Here is a 22,166-nt window from a genome sequence, read left to right on the forward strand (position 1 = left end):
CCTACGGAGACCTTCCTTTTTACAGCGCAGCGATATTTGCCGCTGTGCTGCATTGCAGTCTCGGAGAAAATCCGCACGGAGAGACGCACGCTCGCAGTAAGGCACTCCCGTGGACTCCAGCTCCAACTGGCGCTCTTTAAGCTGTTGAACCAGGCCCCTGTTTTCTCTCTGGAGAGTCTCTCGGTTCTCCATCAACTCCTCCTGCTGCTGTAGCTTCAGATGGGGCGTCTTGTTCTTCTGACAGAGCTCCACATTCTGCTGGCCCAGCCTCTCCGTTTGCAGCGTCGTGGTCTCGCGGTGAAAGTCTGAGATGGAAAGCGTAAAACGAAGATAAATGAAGATCCCCATCCCAAGCAGGGCCAAGAGCAGAACGCCAACGATCAGCAGCGCCATGCTCAGCTCGTGTTGACGGCACGCGGGACAGAAACAAGTGTGAGACACGTCACGAAGGTGCGTGTTATTTATACCAACGTCATTACCGGATGTGACGTACGCTTTGACGTAAGAGCCATCCCTGCCCACTTATTGTCAATCATTGCCAACCACGTGACTCCACGGCCCCGCCCCTAACCGCGCAGCTCCTCCCCCATACTCTTCTTCCGCCTTCCCCACGTGACGCGAAGCGAGCCAATCACGCGAGAGGCGGCGCGCGGTCGGCCCCGCGACCGCTTCCCGCCATTCTTGCAATGGGTGGCGTGGCCGTGCAGGGCGGGGGGGGGGGCGGAGGGGGGCCGGGGGGAGGGGCCAGGAGGGACGAGGGGGAGGGGCCAGGAGGGACGAGGGGGAGGGGCCAGGAGGGACGAGGGGGAGGGGCCAGGAGCGGGAGGGGGGGAGCCGTGGCGCCGCTCTTGGGCCGCGAGGCCTCCCCCTGGGCCCGCGGCGCCACGCGGAGACCGCGACAGCAGCAGCAGCAGGAGGTGGTGGTGGTGTTTGTGGTTGTAGGCACGGGAGAGGTGGTGGTGGTGTTTGTGGTTGTAGGCACAGGAGAGGTGGTGGTGGTGTTTGTGGTTGTAGGCACGGGAGAGGTGGTGGTGGTGTTTGTGGTTGTAGGCACGGGAGAGGTGGTCACGGACAGGCGGTGAGTGCCGGGTGATGGAGGGGGGGGTGAGGGAGTGGATTGCAGGGTGAGTGAGTTAATGAGGAGAATTAATAGGTGAGGAGGGTGAGTGAGTTGAAGGGTGAGGTGAGTGAGTGGGTGAGTGGTGAGTTCACGACAGGGAGATTGGGGCTGAGTGAGTGAACGCAGCGCACGGTAAAGATCCCCTGAGAGCATTCGCAAGAGTTGGACATTGAGTGCCGCTGTCAGGGTCCACACGCAAATTACTCACTTGGCATGTTATACAAATTAACCATTGTAAACGATAACTTTTAGAAAATGTACGCTATTTGTCAGAACTAATGCGATGTGCATTTAGCATATTTGTAGCACGTTAACCAACGTCAACATTGTCATTTAGAGTAACCATTAGTCCATACGTGTCACTTGCTAATAGTCCCCGGGTCAATCACAACTTTGCCGTGCGTGCAGGCTTTGTCTCTGGCTGCTCGCTAGGGCTGCGATGCCTTTCCATGCTACAAGATGACGTTCATTGCTCCTTCCACTCCCCGACAATATTTACTGCAGTGTTCTATAACGCGGTAGTTGCGTTGCTGAATAACACCGCGTTGTGTAAACTCCCTCGTTGCAATGACTAATACAGGGTAAAGCACAGTCCGTGATAACAGCGTGAGATGCGTGTGTCGGCTGAACAAAGACTGAGGCGCGTGGGGAGCATCAGGAAGCATCCAGCAGCATCCCAATGCCTCGTGTGACGCTGTGCCCAGGCAGCCGTACAACCGCACATTCCTACTCGCGCGACGTGGTTCTGTTGACTCAATCGCGTTATATCCACTTAGCATTCGCGTTATAAAACGTGTTCCCTAATACATCCATCGTGCCATATCCAAATGGCGTTATGAAAACACGCGTTGAGGCAGAACGAACTCTATAAACTATTTTTATTTTACCAGGTGAGACCCATTGAGCTATGTGGCTGTTTTTCAGAAGCGACCTTTCCACAAATCATAGATCAGCGAAATGGCTAATCACATAGAAATGTGTAGCACCAGCCACAAATACTCTAGACATGGGATCCCCTTTGACAGGGTCAGTGTCTACTTGGATTCACTCACTCCGCCTATTGTCATGCGGCGTGCACAGCTGCGTCGTGACACTTGGTAGAGTGCTGTCTTTGAGGCAGAGAACTTTAAAATCGTGTGCAGTGGTTAATTTGCTTAACAGCTTTACACCGAACTCCTTGCTTGTAGTAAAACATGTTTGCGACTTTTCTGATCGAGAACTATGCAGATTTAGATTTATAGTAACATGTACTTGGTGTGAGATGAACTTCCAAACAATTTCCTTTGCTCAACATCTTGCAATTAACGTCTTTTTAAATGGTCAGCTTAAGTGATTCCGTGATGGTTATGTAACTTGACCATTAAGAATATCTATGGAGCACAATTATTTCAGTATTATTTGTCATAATTAAACTTTAAACTGAACCCATATGTGATATTATATTGCCTGATTATTTTATTTTTTAATGTAGTCTACATGCTCTTCTGGGGATATTACCCCACATTTACCATTCATTGATGTTCCCTTTGACATTGGTAATTGGCATTGTCACACCATAGTAATTCATGGGCAATTATGTAATTATCTCTGTGTCTATCTCTCTCTCTGCATCTGTCTGTGTTGGTGTCTCTCTCTGCCGGTGTGTTTTTCTCTATATGCATCTCTCGTGTGTCTCTTTGTGTGTGCCTCTCTCTGTGTGTGGATGTCTCTCGGTGTCTGTCTCTCTCTTTCCTTTTCCACGATGTGGTGTTGTATTTACATGCAAATTCTACCTCTAGCCCCACCCACTTACCCTTGGGCTGAGCTTATCTCAAGCCAATATAACTTCGTGTTTCAGCAGCTTTCTCACTATATTTTTTCACCTGATGATGGTTGCTTGTGTTGCGATCGAAACGTCGTGATCTATTATTTTTTCTACCTACGTGACTTTACCGAAAGAACCAAAGAGTATTGTGATTGTAATTTTGATAGTGATCGTTGTGGTGGAGGTGGTGATATTGATGGTGGTGTTAACGATAGCGGTGATTTTGGTGGTTGTAATGGTGGTATTGATGGTGGTAATGGTGGTTGACTATTACCCCTCTCGTGTCCTTACGTCCACCACCAGTTCTAAGAATCTGCTGGTGTCTGTGCTGGAGGTGGACGTCGGATATCGGTGCGGTCTGGAGCGTTGGACAATAGACTTCTGCAGCTCAACCAGGTGGACGCACTGGGCAGGGGGCAAGATGGTTGTGGCCTTAGAGACCCACTTACTCCCACAGAGAGCCATAGACTCACTCACAGAGTACACTCACACAGAGAGCCAAAGTCTCACTGACACAGAGCCATAGGCTCACTTACATGGAGACACATAGACTCACTCACACAGAGAACCATTGATTAACTCATTGGTTTTTTCGGTAAAGTCACGTATGTAGAAATACCATAAAATTATATTAAAATAAATCAAGCACGACGTTTCGACCGCAACACAAGCGATCTTCATCAGGTGTAAAAACAAATAGCACATAGGGTGACATCAACGCAACACATAGAGAGCGTTAAACTGCACGGAGGTAAATACAACAAGAAGATGAGAGACGAGAATTCAAAAAACCTAAGAAAATTTTACGTGATGCAATACCAGTCGGCCAACGACACAGTTAGACACTTGCCTGGCAGACCACGAATTTCAGAAGAGTGCTAAATTTCGTGTTCATCCTCTGGGTTGAACATACCAGCATAGACAGAGTGAACAAATACGAGGTATAAGATAGCAGAAATACATATACAGGGACACAAGAGGTAAGAAGAGGAAAGATGGACAGAGAAGCAAGAAAAAAGGGGCGGAGGGATGAACAGACAGAGGCTTAAAATAAGTAGTAGAGGTGGGGGGAGGGGCCGAAGAAAGCAAGGGGCACCCCACCCACCCCACCCCACCCATCCCACCCCACCCCACCCACCCCACCCACCCCACCCACCCCACCCCACCCACCCCACCCACTCCACCCACCGATCCTCCCCCCAACCCTCCCCTCAACGCTCCTTTCACTCCTCCCGTCACCCCTCCACCCCTCTCCTTTCTGCTGCGTCAGGGCCAGAGGCTGAGAGCACGGCAGAGGAGGCTACACGGGGAACTGGGCCGCGTCAGGGGCGAGAGACGTGGGGCGACTCGACACTTCACAGCGTGGGTGAGTGTGGGGAGTTCGTGGTGCATGGGGGACGGTGGGTGGTGTGGTCCAGAATATAAACCACCTGTGTAGGATACACGGGGGATTTTTGATTGGTGCTTAAATGTGTGTGTGTGGAAGACGGTGTAGTGTGTGAGTGTGTGTGCGGTGGGGGGTATGGAAGTAAATGTGTGTGCAATGCAAATGAGTATCTGGGGCGGTGTGTAAACATCACACATTGGGGAGACAAAGGCGGTCCGGCGTGGTTCTGACCACTTACCATTTCGTGTACTATGCCGGCCTTCATAGGAGCTCAATAACAGCACTTGCCCCACCAGTCTGTGGAGCTCCATGGGGGATGTTTGTGTCGGAGCTCGTGCTGTAGGCGTAGACGACGCGCGACCGTGGATCCTCTATAGGGAGCGCGCGTCTGCTGTGGGTCGCATGGAGCTGCACGAGCGGACACCGCCGCAGCGATTCCCATACCGAGTCACGAGATAGGCGCTGGGAAACAATTGCGCTGAAGTGTGTTGCTGGGTGGATGAAGCGAGCACCACCATGGTGTGCTTGCCTTGTATGGTCAGTAATGTGACTGATTATTATAATATATTAATTCACACCTGTGCACCGTGTCATGTCAGTTTCTCTGTTTTTCCTTCATTGCATTTTTATTTCAGAAATATTTCACCTGCAAAATAGATTGAGTTTGAATATCTCATGCGAAAGGGTGCCCAGGGCATGTGGGGTCGTCCAATTGCACAGTGCTTAGCGCACATCACTACACACCCATGGACTAAATCCAGAGGCGAGTGACAAATGAATCAGTTCTGCCCCCCTCGCTTCACCAATCCGCACTAGTCGGCGTGGTGAAATATGGTTAAAAATCAACACGACCGACAGGGCATAGGGTGCCCATTATCCAGAAGGGCTTTACTTTATTTTCACATCCACATCTAATTGTGGATTTGGTTATTTTTCTTTAGTTATCTTTGTTGTATAAATACAACTTGACAAGATGTGTACTGCTTCATTCTGGTACATTTACTGTTTTTCAGTGCATTTCAGCACTGGGTGTGTTTGTTGGATTTATTGTTTGTCGATTTTTCATTGAACTGACAAATGGTGTAACCTGGTCCCTTGGGTACCCAGGCCTTCCTATAGTATAACTCCAGGAATCGGCAGATTTTTATTTTATTGTACCAAGTAAGGACCACTGAGCTATATAGCTGTTTTTCAAAAGCAACCTGGCCACAAATCATAGCTCAACGAAGTGGCATATCACATGGAAATTTGTAGCAGCCAAATACTGTAAATGCATATTTCTAAATGTGGAGGGAAAAAAACTCGAGGATCCAGAGAAAAACCCACGCCACCACGGGGAGAATATGCAAACTCCAAATATCCAGGCGTTGGAATCGAACCCACGATCTCCTGCATTCCAGGCGAAGGGGATAACTTGTTGCCACCACTGAGCCCCTTGTTAATCTGATGTGGTATACTGGTACAGCCCCTGGTGGCCTCGGTCACTTTACTGACCTTTGCACCATTGTGTAGTCGGTTCAATTGAGTCGCAGACATACTCTTTGGAGGCAACAAATTTATTTATACCAACACGAAGGGGTAACTTCCCTTTTACCAGATAACAACCTATGGTGGTGGACCACCAGGCTATCTGCGCTAACACTCTGGGATAGCTACAACGAGCAGGACTCCAGCTTGAGTCCTGCCTATGTGTTGGTGACTCTTCACGGACGTTGAATGTAGATCTTTCAGAAGACAACAGCAAAGCTGAACCCCGGTCCCTCTGGGGACCCGGTTTATATGCTCACCAGTCGTGGCCGGCTCCGCCCTTGGCCACGACTACCTTCTTGATTCCTATTGCAAGATCTCGCCCTGACATGTGACTACCCACTAGCCCCAACTTGGGACCCCTGTGTAGACTTTACCCGTCATGTACCTTCCAGGGTCAACCAGAGCGCAATGGCCCACATTAACCTCATTCATGGCTGACACTTTCACACCCCTTCTATAGAGGACAGCACTGCACGCCACGCGTGGTACCACTCAGCGCCATGACTCAGCGCTCACCAAGCCCCACTAGGGCTGGTACTACACCTACATATATGGGGTGTCGGTGATGTAATTACATCGCACGCCGTGCCTCTCAGGCCGGCACTTACACAGTGGCATTCCCGATGTCACTACATTACCCCCCCCCCCCCCCTCATTCGTAGCATTCAGCCGTCCTGGCTGTCAACTCCCCCTTAAAACTAACTAAGTGAATAAGTTCTAGATTTGAAGCTTTCGTGACTGCAAGGATCCATACTCTTTGGTTCTATTCGGTAAAGTCACGTAGGTAAAAAATAAAACAACAAAAATCATGACGTTTCGGCCACAACACAAGTGGCCTTCATCAGGTGAAGGGGGCCGTACTGTCATGAGGACAGCGTTGGAGTGAAGACAGTCCAGCCCAGGTCGCGTCCTTTTAAGCTGTGTGGGAGGAAACAATGCTTTGACAAAGGAATTAGCATAAAATAACCGTAACGCACAAGAGGACCGGCACGGAGGGGGGGAGGGGGTGTGAAGTGGATGGTAGAGGACCGGCACGGGGCGGGGGGGGAGTTTACAAATGTAGGTGTGAAGTGAAATAAGCTTCTATGAATGTTTGGTATATCACTATTTGGATAAATACCATTTAAAATTACTTTAATGTTTGGTATGATTTAGAACATCTTTCCAATGGTTGCTTAAGTGAATAAGGTGATAAAAAGCGAGTAAAAATGACTAAACGCTATGTGTGCCTCAATAATTAACAATAACAAATAGCATATAAATACCCAAGCCCACCTATACAATATATACACTAGCTACAAATGTACAGAACAACACGAGAAAATATAAAACGCGAATGCACGGAATCCCCTCCATCACCAACAACTCCCATCCTCATCGTGTAGCAATACCCATAAGCACAACAAAGGCTAGGTTCAGCCAATAACCGATATGGCCTACTGAGTGTGACAAGCAACTGATGGTGTGGGAGTGTGTGTGCATGGGTGTCACAAAATCCGAAGAGTTTTTGAGCGAGTCCTCGTGGCTGGGCCTCCAGTGGAGGTGGGCTCACTCTCCCTGGAGGTCCCAGGGGGAATATGCAACTGTCCAGTCGAATCCGGCTCCTCACGAAGAGCAGTAGGCCGGGTCGACGGGTTCTCCTCTCCCGAATCAAGTGAAGACAGCGCAGGCGGCGGCTCGGGGGACATCAGGCGCGCGGCACCTGAGGGAGGAAGCACACGACTCCGCTGAGGACCAACCTCAACAGGCACACATGCCAGCTCGCCGGACACATCTGTCCCTCGGCGCCCACAGTGTGGAGATGGAACAAACTCACAGGGAGCAATAAAGGGCTTAGGGCAAGAGGAGTGTACAAACCAACTCCGCCGCCCCAAGCGGATCTGGACACACTGCGGTCGAATGACCCGAATCACATCAACCAGCCCTCTCCAGGGTTTGAGCAATTTGGGCGATGTACCCACCGGTACCTGTGGACAGTGCAACCAAGCTCTGTCCCCAGGTGCCCACTCATGTTTTGAAGTACGGAAGCCCCTCAGCCATTCATTGGCCAATCGGCACGAATCAGAATTTACCCTGGAAGTCTCCCGCACTTCGGAAAGCTTTTGAAGGGTACAGCACACGGAGTCAGAGATTTAAGATTTTGCCTTGTTGGGTGCGGCTTGTAACTGAACATGAATCAGGGGGTCGTGTTCTCGCTGACCTGATGACTCAACATGAAGGTCAGAGTCCTGTGCAGCCACCTCAACCATACCATCCGTCTGCGGATTGTGCGGTGACATGCGTACTTTCTTGGTTCACAACTAACGCACACCTCTTGCAATAATTTTGAAGAAAATGTTTTGCCCTGATTGTTCAGAAGACGTTCGGGAGCACTCTTGTCCATAATGTAGTGGGTAATAAACTGGAGGAAGCTTACTCTGAGGCAACACATTTATTATAACATTAACAGGTTATTGCAGAATGGGGTAATGGCCCCTTTCACGCGATACTCTATGGAGGTAGTCCCTCCAGACTAGCTTGCCTCTCACTGGCTATCACGGCATCTATACTGCTGGGGCTTGAGTCTTCCCTTGAGTCTGCACTGGTTATCAGCTGGAGCTTTCACTGGTACAAGCTCGAGCCGACCCTAGCCAGGGGTTCTGCTCTGCCCATTGGGCTTTTCTCTTCAGGGCTCCAGGATGCTCTTCAGTCTTCGGCCAGACAACAACTGCTGGGACCGCTCAGGGACCTGACTTATATATAGGCTCCTGGCTCACTCCGTCCCTGGCCACGCCTTCCTTCTAGGACCGTCTCCGAGGGTCTGGAGAATGACATCATCTCCCCAGCCCCCTTCCCGGGATCTGGGGTCCCGACCCTTGGTCACGATGCTCCCCCAGGGATTGCCTTGGCCAACGGCCCGTCATCATTAATCCAGCAGGTTCAGCCTCCCCTCTGCTCCCTACTGACACAAGCTAGTACTGCCGGCTATGATTAGTGGCGATCATGTTCAACCATGCCACTACAATTACGTAGCCATTGAGGAATGCCTCAGTGATCTTTGCCGCCAACTGTTTGGGAAGCGGCCAGGCCACAGGCCATCATGAGAAATACTCGACTCCCACCAGAAAATATTTATTCCCACAAGCGGCTTCTACCACGTGCACTGCACACACCCCTTCAACAAATTAGCAGCATCCTCAGCCATGCCAGGCCAGAAGAAATCCGACTTACGTGTGGCCAATGCTAGTTTATGCACACCCAAGTGCAACAGACGCTCGTGCACCGCCCAAATGACCTTACTCCGCAGGGCGGTGGGCACTACAATGTTGGAACATCGCATCTCTCCGCCCCAATGCATGAGCAATCTGCCTCTGAGAATGAAAGAGGCGACACCCCATCGATCCTCGCCCCCATTAGTCTCTCTGATACGGCATCGCAATTTAAGCAGAGAACGTCCTCAACCTGGAGGTGCCCCCATTCTTCGTGGTCCAATCCAATGACAGCATCACGCGCCACTGGATCCCCAGCCCCCTCAGATGTTACAACCTCGGCGAATGCCGTAAGGGTAGGGGGCGAGTGTTCGTTGCGCGGCTTACAGCGACCGGAGCCCGAAAAACTTGCGCAACTCTCGTTCGTGGGTAATCGCGACAGGGCGTCCGCGTTTGTGTGATGGGAGCTGTTGCAATAGGTAACCTGAAAAGAGTAGTCCTGGAGGACCTCCAACCAGCGTGAAAGTTCGCCAGATGGCTGGTCAACCTGCAGCGCGTACTGCAGCGCCGCGTGGTCCGAGCGCACCTCAAAGTCTCTCCCATACAAATATGGAAGATACTGTTGCAAGAAAAACACGATAGCTAACAGTTATCAGCGTGTGACACAGTACCGCTGTTCAGCCGGAGACAGCACTCTGCTTCCTTATGCGATAACACTCTCGACGCCATTGACAACTTGAAACAGAACAGCTCCAATGCCAGTGTTACTAGCATCTGTATCAAGGACAAACGGCAAGGAAAAGTCGGGGTAGTGGAGGGGAGGGGCGTTCACCAAGCCATCTTGGAGTGCAACAAATGCGGCCTCCTCATGGGTGGTGCCGATGTCACAAGTCGAGGAGACTGAAGTGCTGTGACAAAAGGGCCATTGCCTGAATCGTCTCTTACTATAAACATTTCATTTCAAAGCGGTGTTATCGAAGAAGTTTTTTTGGAAGATAAATAACATCGCGATGGGGGGAGGGGAACATAGCGGGATTGAGGAGGAGCGATTAGGGGTGTTATAGAGGTGGGTGTTGAGTAAAATAGTATCAGTGTCTTGTGCTCGAGCCTAGGGGCTATGCCAAGGGGCTAGGACATTGAGAACACGGATTCGAATGAACGTCTCATCTTGCCACATGCTTTTTTTTACTATCTCCATCAGTAACAAAATCAATCTACAAAGCAACGCTGCTTCTAAAATGGGTATAGTACTCTGAAGCATGTAAAAATGGTAATGTACTGTCAATCGTATTTTAACAGGAGCATTGTCTCTTTAAAGGTCACGGTTTTTGTTGTTGACATGAACTCTATTGGCTTCCACCTCCCTGTTCACAGAGATCGTCAATAGAGGCTGAAGTCTGTTACTCGCGCACAGTCAGTCGAGGGAGTGATAGCCCCCACTGTGCCCTTCAGCCCGTGGCGTTGCCTATGGGACTCATTGTCCCGTAACATCCCGAGTTCACAATGTCGATTAAAGTGACACCTTTGTTTAATAACGATCCATGAAATGAGTGGGACTTTATATAGTGTGACAGTCTTGTCTTTGGTAATGCTGTACTCATGTTTGTTTCTGTTGCCTGGTTTTTAATTGGTAAAGCTGTGATCGTGTTTGATACCTCCACTGGTATCCGATTAATTTCTGCATCAAGCACAATATCCCCTTTGCTGTCTTCAAGTTCCACCATGGACACGCTCCTGTTTGCCTCTCCCATCATCTCATTCCCCTCCCAATGTTCTCCTATATCGTCCCTACCATCTCGCTTTACTCCCCTTCACTCATTCTCCGCCCAGCAACCAAGGCTTCCTGTTGGAACTTCTAATCAACCTTTACTCATTCGGAGGTCACTCATTCCCTTTTCTTTTGATGCAATTATTTGGGCCTGTCACTTACCATCCACAGATTTCTCCTGTGATCATCACTGTATGTTCTCTCTTTAGAAATGTAGGCTGAATGTACACCACCTTGTTCCCAATGATGATTGTATCTCACTGATGTGCACATCACCTTGACAGAGGCTCTTTTTAAAGGCACTCTAATTGATTATTTCTCATTTCACAGCCTCCACTACACTACTCAGCAGATTATACCCCACTTTGTTCGTCAAGACTTGCTTGAGGCAAATATAAGTATGGTCCAACAACTTCTATGACTGACACGGCACGAGTAAGACTGCCTGCAGTCCAACCAAAAAGGCTGCATCATTGAAAGCTGGTTTCAAGCCTGCCCTCCACGTGTGTTAAAAGATCTTACTCACCCATGTGATGATAGTTGAGCCTCTGGGTGTCAGCATTTCTACTCTGATATTGCAAGTGTTGGATACTAGTGATTTCTTTCATTTTTCTTAGGGTACCTCTCACTTTATACTCAAATGGCTCAATGCAGAAGGTGTAGGGTCTTTGGTTGCTGTGGCTTGCATGAGCTCTTCAAAGGGATATGACGAAGAGCGATTCTGCATTTGGGAGCATAATTACTTCTAGCATGCTAGTTTCTGCCTTCAACTGCTGAGGAGCTTGCCACTGGCATTTGTAATTGCGCAGGAAATATTGAAGTAGGCTCCCCTGAGCTGACTGAAGTTTGCAAAGTCATTATTTATTTGACTGAGAGTTATTATTCAACTGCTGCAGCTTTTCCATCAGGCCCCCTCTGTTCATGCCAGATCTGAGTTTTGCATTGCCTTCTTAGGCCCTTGTAGCAGTTTTTACGTTCTTTTTTCAATTAAACACCACGTTTAATCATTAATCCATTAATTTCCAATATTGCAACAGGTTGTTGGGCAGGTCTTGTCGGCGTTGTTTACATAATCATGAAATTGTCTCAAACTGTTGGTTCCTCATTAGACAGGAGCGTGCATTACCACTGCCCACCTCCACATTACAACCATCCCCACCATAAGAATTATATCCAGTATGAGCTGGAGAAGCTTTTGTTGAACTTCGAGAGTACTACTAAGAAATGGGGTTTACGTTCATCCCCACATAAAACAAAGCACCTGCCTGGGTATTCTGTGTCATCGTATTCTCCCATCCCTCCACTCCCCATGAGCAGTGGGGCAGTTTTGGACAGAGCAGAACAATTTTCCATACCTGGAAAGGGTGCATGTGACTAGCTCCAGTTTGGCAGCAGAGGTCATGCTCCGAATCGGTTGAACATAATTATCTCAGCTGTGTAACACACTGTGAATGCTGCATTGCCTGTCGCTCCATGTAAAGCTCTGGGTCTTCTCAGCCAGATATCCCCTCCCTTCTCTACATTTGAGAAATTTGGATCCCTTTTAAAGGAACATCCACACTGGTTTTGCATATTCGAGTTGTCTACGATCCACCGTGGGCTTAACAAACTAGATTATGTGAGCAGCTTAGATCCTTGAGTGATCTGGACAAATGCCCATCAGTGAGATACTAAGGCAGGTGAGGCAGCATTGGCTGGGTCATGTAGCCCAAATGCCCAGTCACTGTGTACCCAAACAGCTTCTGTTTGTCCAGATATAAGGGGCTTATCGCTATAGGCAAGAGTTTGACTGCTGTGTAACAGAAGGATGGTGGAGCTGTTTGGGCTTGCCAACAGCTCGACCAGTGGTTTCAAGATCAGCGTCTCTGGAGGAGTTTTGTGAAGGATGTCCGCCTCCAGCAATAACGGAGGGCGGAGGAGTGATGCTCACAACAACGAGCGGAGTGCAGAATGAGTAAAATGCAGCAAGGTGGAACAGTAGGGAGCACAGGTGGTAGATCTGCCAGTCATCCCTGTCACTCAACCCATGACACCTTTATCTATCCTGTAACCTCCTGCCCATGAGCCTTCGACAGTCCACATGACCTCAATGTGCACTTAGCCTGGCACAAACACTTTGTTGACGTCACCAATTTTGAGTGGCGAATGGCTTTTATTGTTATTGTGTTTATGTACCCACCCCTTCATGTGCCGTACTGGCCTTCTTAGGTGCTCACTAGCAGAACTAATCCCAATAATGTAAAAAAACGATATGGGATATGTTTCTCATTTGTATCTTGTATGTTTGTGTACATCGCCTATGTGTGTTTGTGGCGAGCCATGCTGCACAACAAACTCAGCCACAGTTATCAATAGCACGTGATATCTACACTGGTTGTGGGTCCTCTAGGTTGTGTCTGCATTAAATGAGTGCCTGGTACAATGGGTAATCAGTATAACCTATGAGAGAAACGTGGCCAGGTGTGGTGCTGGCCATTTCTACCCCACTTTGCGTGCGGGTCTTCAAAGGGGCTCACTAACAGCACTTGACCCACCAGTCTGTGGAGCTACATGGGGGATGTTTGTGTTGAAGCTCGTGCTGTCGGCGTAGAAGACGCTCGACAGTTTATCCTCTGTAGGGAGCACGCGTCTGCTGTGTGTAGCGTGGAGCTGCACGATAGTGAAACCAATAGAGTTGTTGCGCCTTGGGCGTAAACATCAATGTATGTCCATTTGCCAGGTGTTATTTTTTTCATTTCCTGTGGAGATGTGTGCTGTATGAGAGAAAAAGCGACTGAGCCCACGCTCTCACCCCCTTCTCCCTATTGCATTATCTCCTCGTACTATTTGACTATTCATAAAATCATACGTATTTAGTGACACCCCAGGGATAGATTAATATTGCTTGTTATAGCACATTCTTGTAGAAAGAACGCTGGTTAAGTCAGACCGGCCTGTATATGTACAGTTTAGATATTTAGTTTGCAGCAATGCAATACACACAGCTCAATACACAAAGAGTTAAATGTATAAATATCTCATACTAAAGAATGGATTACTTGGGTTTACAAACATGATGTACAAAACTCGTTATAGTCTCATGCTCTGCATGCTGTTGTAAATGCACGTGGTGCATACTCACTGACCAGATGCTTCGTTATTATTAATACTAATAAAAAATGTTAAATTAAGAATTTTTTTCATTAATTTCTCACGTTAAACAAATATAGGGAGGCGTTCATCCAGTGGTAGAGAGACAATGGCTGCTGATGATGATGTAACGTGCCGCTCTTTTTGAAGGATTCCTAAGAGACAATGTAGGTGGAGATTCAAAGACGTAGGAAGGTGGCTGCACAGACGCATGGACCACTGCTGTCCTGTATAAGTGATTTATTTAACATAATGAACATTACAGTAACATTGACGCTGCCTCATGTGTGTACTTTAAGTTTTGGCTTTCCCACACAAACACTACCTCCACAAAAGGTCATGTTTACTCATTTCCGTGAAGCGTATTCAAGTTTTCAAGTTTCATTTATTAGGTATAGCCCTGTGAGCCATGCGGCTCTTAAGTCGGGTGCAACCGCAACAAACAAAATATGTATCTACATTGCAGAAAACTATTACACCACAACCAGACCAAAATAAAGCTAAAAAACAATGTAACAACAGTAATCATAAGAACTGTGATTTTAAATTTTACAATAAACAATATACATAACATGTACGACAAAACCTGCAGCCATAGCTGGCAGCACGACACTCCCAGTGTATGATGTGTGAGTGAGCAGCAGCGTGAGTGAGTGTATGATGTGCGAGTCAACGTATGATGTGCGAGTCAGCGTATGATGATCGAGTCAGTATTAGGTTGAGTGAGTACATGATGTGTGAGCCAGCGTATGATGAGTGAGTTAGTATTAGGTTGAGTGAGTGTATGACGTGTTAGTCAGCGCATGATGAGTGAGTCAGTGTATGATGTGTGAGCGAGTCAGCGGCAGAGTGAGTGTATGATGTGCGAGTGAGCCAGCACACGATGAGTGAACCTGTGTATGATGAGTGAATGGGTCAGTGGTTGTGCGAGTGTATGATGTGTGAGTGAGTCAGCGCATGATGGGCGAGTCAGCGCATGATGATTGAGTCAGCGCCTGATGAGCGAGTCAGCGCATGATGAGCGAGTCAGTGCATGATGTGTGAGTGAGTCAGTGCATGATGTATGAGAAAGTCAGTGTCGGCTCCCTCTGCTCGCGCCATCGCCCCCCCCCCTCCGCCCCCCGGCTCCATCGCCCCCCCCCTCGGCTCCGTCGCCCCCCCCCCCCGGCTCCGTCGCCCCCCCAGCTCCGTCGGCCCCCCCTGGCTCCGTCCGGCCCCCCGCCCCCCCGGCTCCGTCGCCCCCTCCTCCTAGCTCCGTCGGCCCCCCCCCTGGCTCCGTCGCCCCCCCCCCCTCCCAGCTCCGTCGAACCCCCCCTGGCTCCATCGCCCCCCCCTGGCTCCATTGCCCCCCCCCCCCCCGGCTCCGTCGCCCACGCCCCCCCCCCCCTGGCTCCGTCGGCCCCCCCGGCTTCGTTGCCCCCCCCCCAGCTCCATCGCCCCCCCCGGCTCCGTCGCCCCCCCCCCGGCTCCGTCGCCCCCCCCCCCCGGCCCCGTCGGCTCCCTCCGTCAGCTCCCCCGGCCCCCTCACAAACAGCCCCGCCAGCCGCTGCTGGGAACGCGGTATGTGACGTCATACCACTTCTAGACAATCTCAGAGCACCCTCTACCATCGAGAGCATAGGAGTGCCCACTACATAGGGACTACCCAAGATCAAACCTGGCTCCCACCCTCTAATCGTCACTCAACTAGAGGTGACGCTATCTCCATCATTGCACATTACAGCGCAATTCGCCGTCTGCGTGGCATCACGATGGTCGAGGCAGTGAGCACGTGGTGTCACACAGCTGCTTAATCTGCTAAAACTGTGTGGTGTTTTGAATTAGGTTTACATTTTACTTTTTTTTATCGTAGTGTTGTGTTCATGTGAATGTTCAAATGCTTGCACTGAAGATTGTTTTGAGATGCCTAAAGTGTTTCGATGCAATTTTACGTATTTCTATATATTCCAATAACAATTTTAAGCTTGTATTACAATTTAAATAACCCAATGTATTCACGATCAAATAGCTAGAGTCACAATTGTACCTAACCGAGACCTCTTAGAATTTAGTAGCAACATTTTATTTTTATAATTATTTTTTACCTGGCTAAAATTACACGACTATGCTTACAGGTGACACGTGGTTTGTTTTCATTTTCTTCAGGTGACTCGATGCATTTGTCGTGATGGCATCAAATGATCCTGCATATGAGATTATTAGAACCAACAAAGTGAAACTGCAGGAATACCTCCAGGCGAAGTCTTCAGAAGTGCTTGACCATTCCTGTCAAACAGAGATAGTCCTGTACGGCGAATACGCGTCCCTCAAAAGCGAGAATGACCCCATTGTGCGAACACGGCACCTGGTTGACCTGGTGCTCGGCAAGGGAGAAGAAGTGTGCATGAGATTCATTGAAGCCGTGCTGGTGCCGCTGAGATCCGAGATCCCTCTCTTGGATCAGTGGATATCACAGCATGAGCAGCAGCTCAACGTGATGGGTGTCGATCTGAGCTGAACTGCGGGTAAAGCCATCCCTGGAGCAGCTTCTCGTGAGTGATGCTAAACTTCACATATTCATTTGCATGTCTCTGGCAAATTTAAGTGAAATAATTGCTTTGAACTGATATGAACTGTCATTTAATATTAGCAAACTGCACCACCCTTGCATGACAACATTCCTCTCAGAAGGAGGACATTAATATTCCATTCCATAGCAGGGTATGTACAAGGAATCAGCAACTTGGAGGAAAGGATGGATGGATAATGGAAATGTGTGTCAGTATCAAAACATTACATCCACACTGGACCCCAACATTCCTGAATTTCTGTCCTATCCTACACCTCATTTTCCTTGCAAAAGACTTTAACATGGTGATTTTCTCTCACCTCTTCAGACACAGACATTTTATTTCAGCTGGAAGAATGTAATGAGCTATGAAGCTCTTTCAAGTGTCAAGCCCAAGATGTTTGGCCATGGCAGCAAACCCATCTGCTGCCATGGTCTCCATGACTTGGTACAATCTGGATTCCACCAAGGCCATGTCGTTGAAACTGCAGGGTGAATGACCACCTCTCTTAAATTATGGAAGCTGCTTCTACTCCATCCTCTTGAATCGGCATTGCTACGCAGGCATCTCTCACACACTTCCCCACTGCTTCTGCTTCACCCTCTAAAAGTGAGCCCTATTTTTCCAAGCAATGACTGCCTTCCGTTCAGAAGCCCCCATTCTATGGTGTTCCAAATGGCTCCGTCCTTGGCTATCTGCTCTTCTCAGTACAATGTCTCCTCCTTTGTGGACATTTTTTACTCCTAATTTTTGTTTTATATTGACTAGCTATCACTGCTATTTCTAAGGACACCCAGCCTTTTATCGCCATTGACTCATGAAACGGAACCTACTCTATCCTCTTAACTCTTTAAAAATGTTGACACTCCTACTGATACTCCTGCTGTTATGGAGTGACTCATGCAGCCAGCTATGGCTGCAAAGTTTGGTAGTACATGTTATTTATATCGTGTATTGTAAAATTTCAATCAGTTCTTATGATCACTGTTCCATTGCTTTTATAGCTTTCTTTTGGTGATTTCGAAAACGTTTTGGTTTAGCCATATTTGTTTGTTGTAGTACAGAGTTAGACTGATAACTTTAATCTAAATTGTCTTATGGTTGTTATTGTTTGACTTGCATCCCACTGGGATTTTTGCACACAGCATTGATATACAGTGCTTTTTCTGGAAGACTTTGCTGTTTTTTCCTGGATTTTTCTGTTTGCGCATAGTCACTTTAAGATGTTTCTTTTTCCTGTTTTTATTTGTTGCGGTTGCACCCGATTCAAGAGCCGAATGGCTCACAGGGCTATACAAAATAAATGAAACTGAAACTGGATTGGTTATAATTCACTCCAGATTAAACGTCAAATTTGTATCCCTCTCATTTAGAAAAAAAGTCGACGTGATTAAATGACTCTGAATATATGATTCCCGAGAGATTCAAATAACATCAGATACAGAGGTATCACGGTTCTTATGGTCAACATTGCCCAAGTGGTGCGCCTCTGGGTTCAGTGTTTACTTGGAAAGCAGATGGAAGTTGTTGAGCAAATTTGCTATTGGAAATCGACACTCTCCCCAATGTAGTGGATGCCACAGTGCTTGCTGATGATGCAGTAACCAGATTATTTGAAGTTTAAGTGAACCTACGATGCAACACGTGGGATGCTACGAATTCTGTAATTCATGTGGCTGTTGTGGAGGTGAAAGCACTTCATCTTCTCTGCTGCTAGGACCGTGCCTGGTGTACTGCACTCAACCACAGTGTAGCCCCCTTGCTAGGTGATGTAGGCCAGCTTGAAATGGAAAAGGAAACACAACCCCAATACCAGTGAAATATAAAAAGTAAAATTCAACATCCTAAACAACAAAAAATAATAATTGTAGGACAAGGCAGCAGTGCATTTTAGACACAAATTGATAGCATTAGGTTGGGATTATGCTGATGTACATCGTAATTTCAAATGTGGTGGTACTATCTTGTTTCACATGCAAAACAAACAAGACAAGTGGTGGTAAATCTTTGTTAAGATATGTAGAATACACATCGGGAAAATGTCCACACAATAATTTGTGATGTACATGATGGCGATACATTTTCCATGATGAACGAATTCGCTATGCTTTTTTTATGTAGTTTATTTTAAACATATTTGTCTGCTATAGGAATGTTTTTTTAGTGTAAATGAAACTAATTTGTTTTTAAATGATTTGTTTCATTTAGATAACCCTGGTGATGATTACAGAGAATTCTTGCTGAAGCTGACATCATTAACACGAGACTACAACGCACGACCTGGAGAACCTGCAGTATTTCTGCTGGAGAGAATGGTGAAGCCAATTCTGGTTCTCTACTACCGCCATCAAGAAACCAAGCAGCACGAGTTACTAGCGAGAGGCAAACAGCACAAGGAGCTGATGAAGAGAGCACAGAGAGAAGGGATGACTTACAATAATATCTTTGATCTCATTGGAAAAGAAACACACCCCCGACTGGTTATTGTAGTTGGGACTCCAGGCAGCGGTAAAACCATGTTGAGCAAATTCATTGTGCACAGCCTGCTGTCAGGTGAGAGAGTGTTTGCACGACGCTTTGAGCACATCGTGCTCATCACGTTCAGGGAGATAAATGATGTTGGAGAGGTGTCACTGGCAGAGCTGTTTTCTGTGCTGCACTCATGTTTGGGAAAAAAAGCGGATGAGGTTTACGCAAACCAAGAGAGAACCCTTTTTGTTATGGATGGGTTGGATGAGTTTGGAAAGTGCCTTCACTATGCCAATGCTTGCACTGATCCACGTAAGACGGCAACAGTAGAAGGCATCATTGCTGCACTAGTGAATGGAAACCTCTTGCCCAAGGCCTCGGTCTTGATAACGACCAGACCTATTGCCATGGCACAGCTGAGTGGAGTGAATGTTGATCGAGCTGTTGAAATTGCTGGGTTTTCCAATGAAGATAAAATAGCATTTTTACACAATTTTTACAAAGATAGGAATCTAGCAGAAAGAGCACTCAAGCTCCTGCAGGAAAATTAAACAGTGAATACATTGTCCCAGAACCCTTCATTCTGCCATATAGCAGCCATTACACTGAAGGAACATTTACAAAAGTCTGATCATTCTGAGATTATCCTCAAATCAATGACCGACCTCTTCACACAATACGTGTTTGGGCTCGTAGAACACCATGGACGTGGCAGCCACGGAGCCAAGGAAATTTTATTGTCTCTTGCAAATATGGCTCTGAAGGGGGTTCAGCAAAACATCCAGGTGTTCAGCCAAAAAGATCTAGAAGAGTGTGTTGTTAGTTCTTCTGAACTAGGAAGTACATTCATCAACAAAGTGTTCACATGTGAGGGCATTAAACAAGCGAGTTGTTTTGATTTAAAGCTTTCGTGACTGCAGTAATTCATATTCTTAGTTCTTTCGGTAAAGTCACGTTTTATTATTTTGTTGTTTCCCTTCAACGTGACTTTACCGAAAGAACTAAGAATAAGGGAGTTGTTATTCTTTTTCACACTTAACAATCCAGGAATTCTTTGCAGCAATAGCCATGCATTTGACACATTCAACACGGCCAGTGAGTGACATAATCAAAGCTATTGAGGACAGCAAAGATGGGAGGTTTGATGTGTTTCAGATGTTTTTTTGTGGACTAGCATCAAGCACTCCATGGACGTTCTTTGAGGGTATCTTGGATCCTCCATCTGCAGATTCTCAAAAGGAAATAATCGAGTGGCTCAATCACAGCATGGAAAATCAGAAGGTTGACAAACACAGGCTCATCAGTCTCCTGCACTGTGTGCACGAGCTGCACGACCGCAAGTCCATGAGTGATGCCACTCGGTCCATGACTGAGATAGACCTGTCATTCACAAGGCTGTCCCTGCCAGACTGCGCTGCCATCACCTCGATCCTGCTGCATCGAGAGGAACCTATTGAGACACTCAACCTGTTTGACTGCGGCATTGGCACCGAGGAAATGAAGAGGCTTCAGCCTGGACTGCACAGATGTAAAGAGCTAGTGTAAGACTTGCACACCTCGCATTCACTACTTCACAAATTGTGTGTGCATATGTTCGCGTGTGTAATGTTTGTAGACCCCTTCATTTCATGTCCTCGCCTTCCATACTCGAGGTAACTTATTTCACGTATGTGTATAAATATATTTAGGCTCGCTGGTCTCGTCATGAAATTGCAATGAAAAAGCACCAGAGGAGGCAGCTATAACTGAGGGGGACGTGTCTAACACGCACCCCTCAGTGAGGCCACGCCCCCCTCCGTGAGACCACGCCCTCTATGTGAATCTGGCTCTGACACTAGCCAGTGCCTCCCCAGCCATTGACCTCACCGCACATCACTGGTGCGTACATAGAGGTGTGTATCACACAACATGCACATATCCTAGCCACTTTACGTATGACTTCGATAGTCACCCTATATCTGTTTAAAATGCATGTATTTTAACTTTCAATTGGTGTGTCTGCTGCAGACATCGTGCTGCTCGCAGCAGACATCGCGGCTATCGCGATTGTCACCTGAAGACGGGCGCTTGTGTTGCAACTGTAACGTGATTTATTTTGTTTAATTAATGATTGTTTCATATTCTTGGTTCTTTCGGTAAAGTCACGTAGAAGGGAAATAATAAAATAATAAAAATTTAACTTAAATTCTTACGACATTTCGTCGTGAGAATTTTCCCGAAATAACCAAGAATACGAATCCCTGCAGTCACGAAAGCTTTAAATCGAAATTTAATGATTGTGAAATGTTCATTTCTTGCATTAAAGTTGTTTTTGCTCTGATTTCTCTTTGCTTCATTGCTCTAATTTATTAGTTTTATTTTTTGGTGTCAGGTCACACTTGCAAATTAGGCTATCCAGGTAAAAAAAACAGGTTAAAAAATACACCTGATATTTCAAATTTCTATGTCAACATATATCTATATACTGAATAACAGCACTTCAACAGCCTCGGAATGCTTAACAATATCAATAAATTTCGATTTAAAGCTTTTGTGACTGCAGGGATTCATCTTCTTGGTTCTTTTGGTAAAGTCACGTAGAATGGAAAAAAATAATAAAAATAAAACATAATAAAATAAAATTCTCACGACGTTTCGGCCACAACACAAGTAGCCTACTTCAGGTGAAGAAACAGAACTGTCAGGACGACAGCGCTTCAATGAACACTGCTAAGCTTGGCGGCGTCTTTTAAGCTGGGTGGGAGGAGCAGAGCGCCTTGACAAAGGAGTTTACATATCAACAGAAGAATTTATCATTGATGTAGCTGTGTTAATGTGTTGGATTAGCAGAGTGTTAAAGTCAGAAATTAGCATGTAACTGGGAGATTAGCATGTAACTGGTCATGGAAGTAGCTATGTTAAAGTCAGAGTTTACATATCAACAGAGGCATTTAGTATATTGACGCTAAAGAACTGCAACTACCCAACTGTCGTACAATAAGCCGATGTGAAAGAACTAAGAATAAACTACATCAATATAATACATGTACTCAATATATTCTTCAATAAGTTGAGCTATTAACGTAAAGTAACTGGGTATGCACTACACTGTATAATGAATACCAAATAGTAAACTGATAAAAAAACTAAAATATAAACTACATCAATATTCTAGATTTGAAGCTTTCATGACTGCAAGGATCCATACTCTGGTTCTATTCGGTAAAGTCACGTAGGTAAAAA

At 46.9% G+C, this 22,166-nt stretch overlaps 1 protein-coding gene and 1 long non-coding RNA gene across 2 annotated transcripts; both read left to right on the forward strand.

Moving 5' to 3' along the window:
- Positions 1 to 281: 281 nt before the first annotated feature.
- On the forward strand, positions 282 to 5,116 carry LOC142908496 (uncharacterized). The gene is made up of 3 exons (XR_012931813.1): positions 282 to 450; positions 3,228 to 3,320; positions 4,195 to 5,116. It is a non-coding gene; the product is annotated as an uncharacterized LOC142908496 (long non-coding RNA).
- A 10,958-nt stretch (positions 5,117 to 16,074) lies between these two features.
- Positions 16,075 to 22,093, forward strand: LOC142905327 (NACHT, LRR and PYD domains-containing protein 3-like). Its single transcript, XM_076059206.1, has 3 exons — positions 16,075 to 16,457; positions 18,684 to 19,482; positions 19,961 to 22,093. Exons 2-3 carry the CDS (start codon positions 18,788 to 18,790, stop codon positions 20,487 to 20,489), a joined length of 1,224 nt encoding a protein of 407 aa, XP_075915321.1. The 5' UTR covers positions 16,075 to 16,457; positions 18,684 to 18,787; the 3' UTR covers positions 20,490 to 22,093.
- Positions 22,094 to 22,166: the final 73 nt, after the last annotated feature.

The sequence above is a fragment of the Petromyzon marinus genome (genome assembly GCF_048934315.1).
Source record: "Petromyzon marinus isolate PM22_M1 ecotype Great Lakes invasive population chromosome 84 unlocalized genomic scaffold, UKy_Petmar_22M1.pri1.0 chr84_unloc.4, whole genome shotgun sequence".
NCBI lineage: Eukaryota > Metazoa > Chordata > Hyperoartia > Petromyzontiformes > Petromyzontidae > Petromyzon > Petromyzon marinus.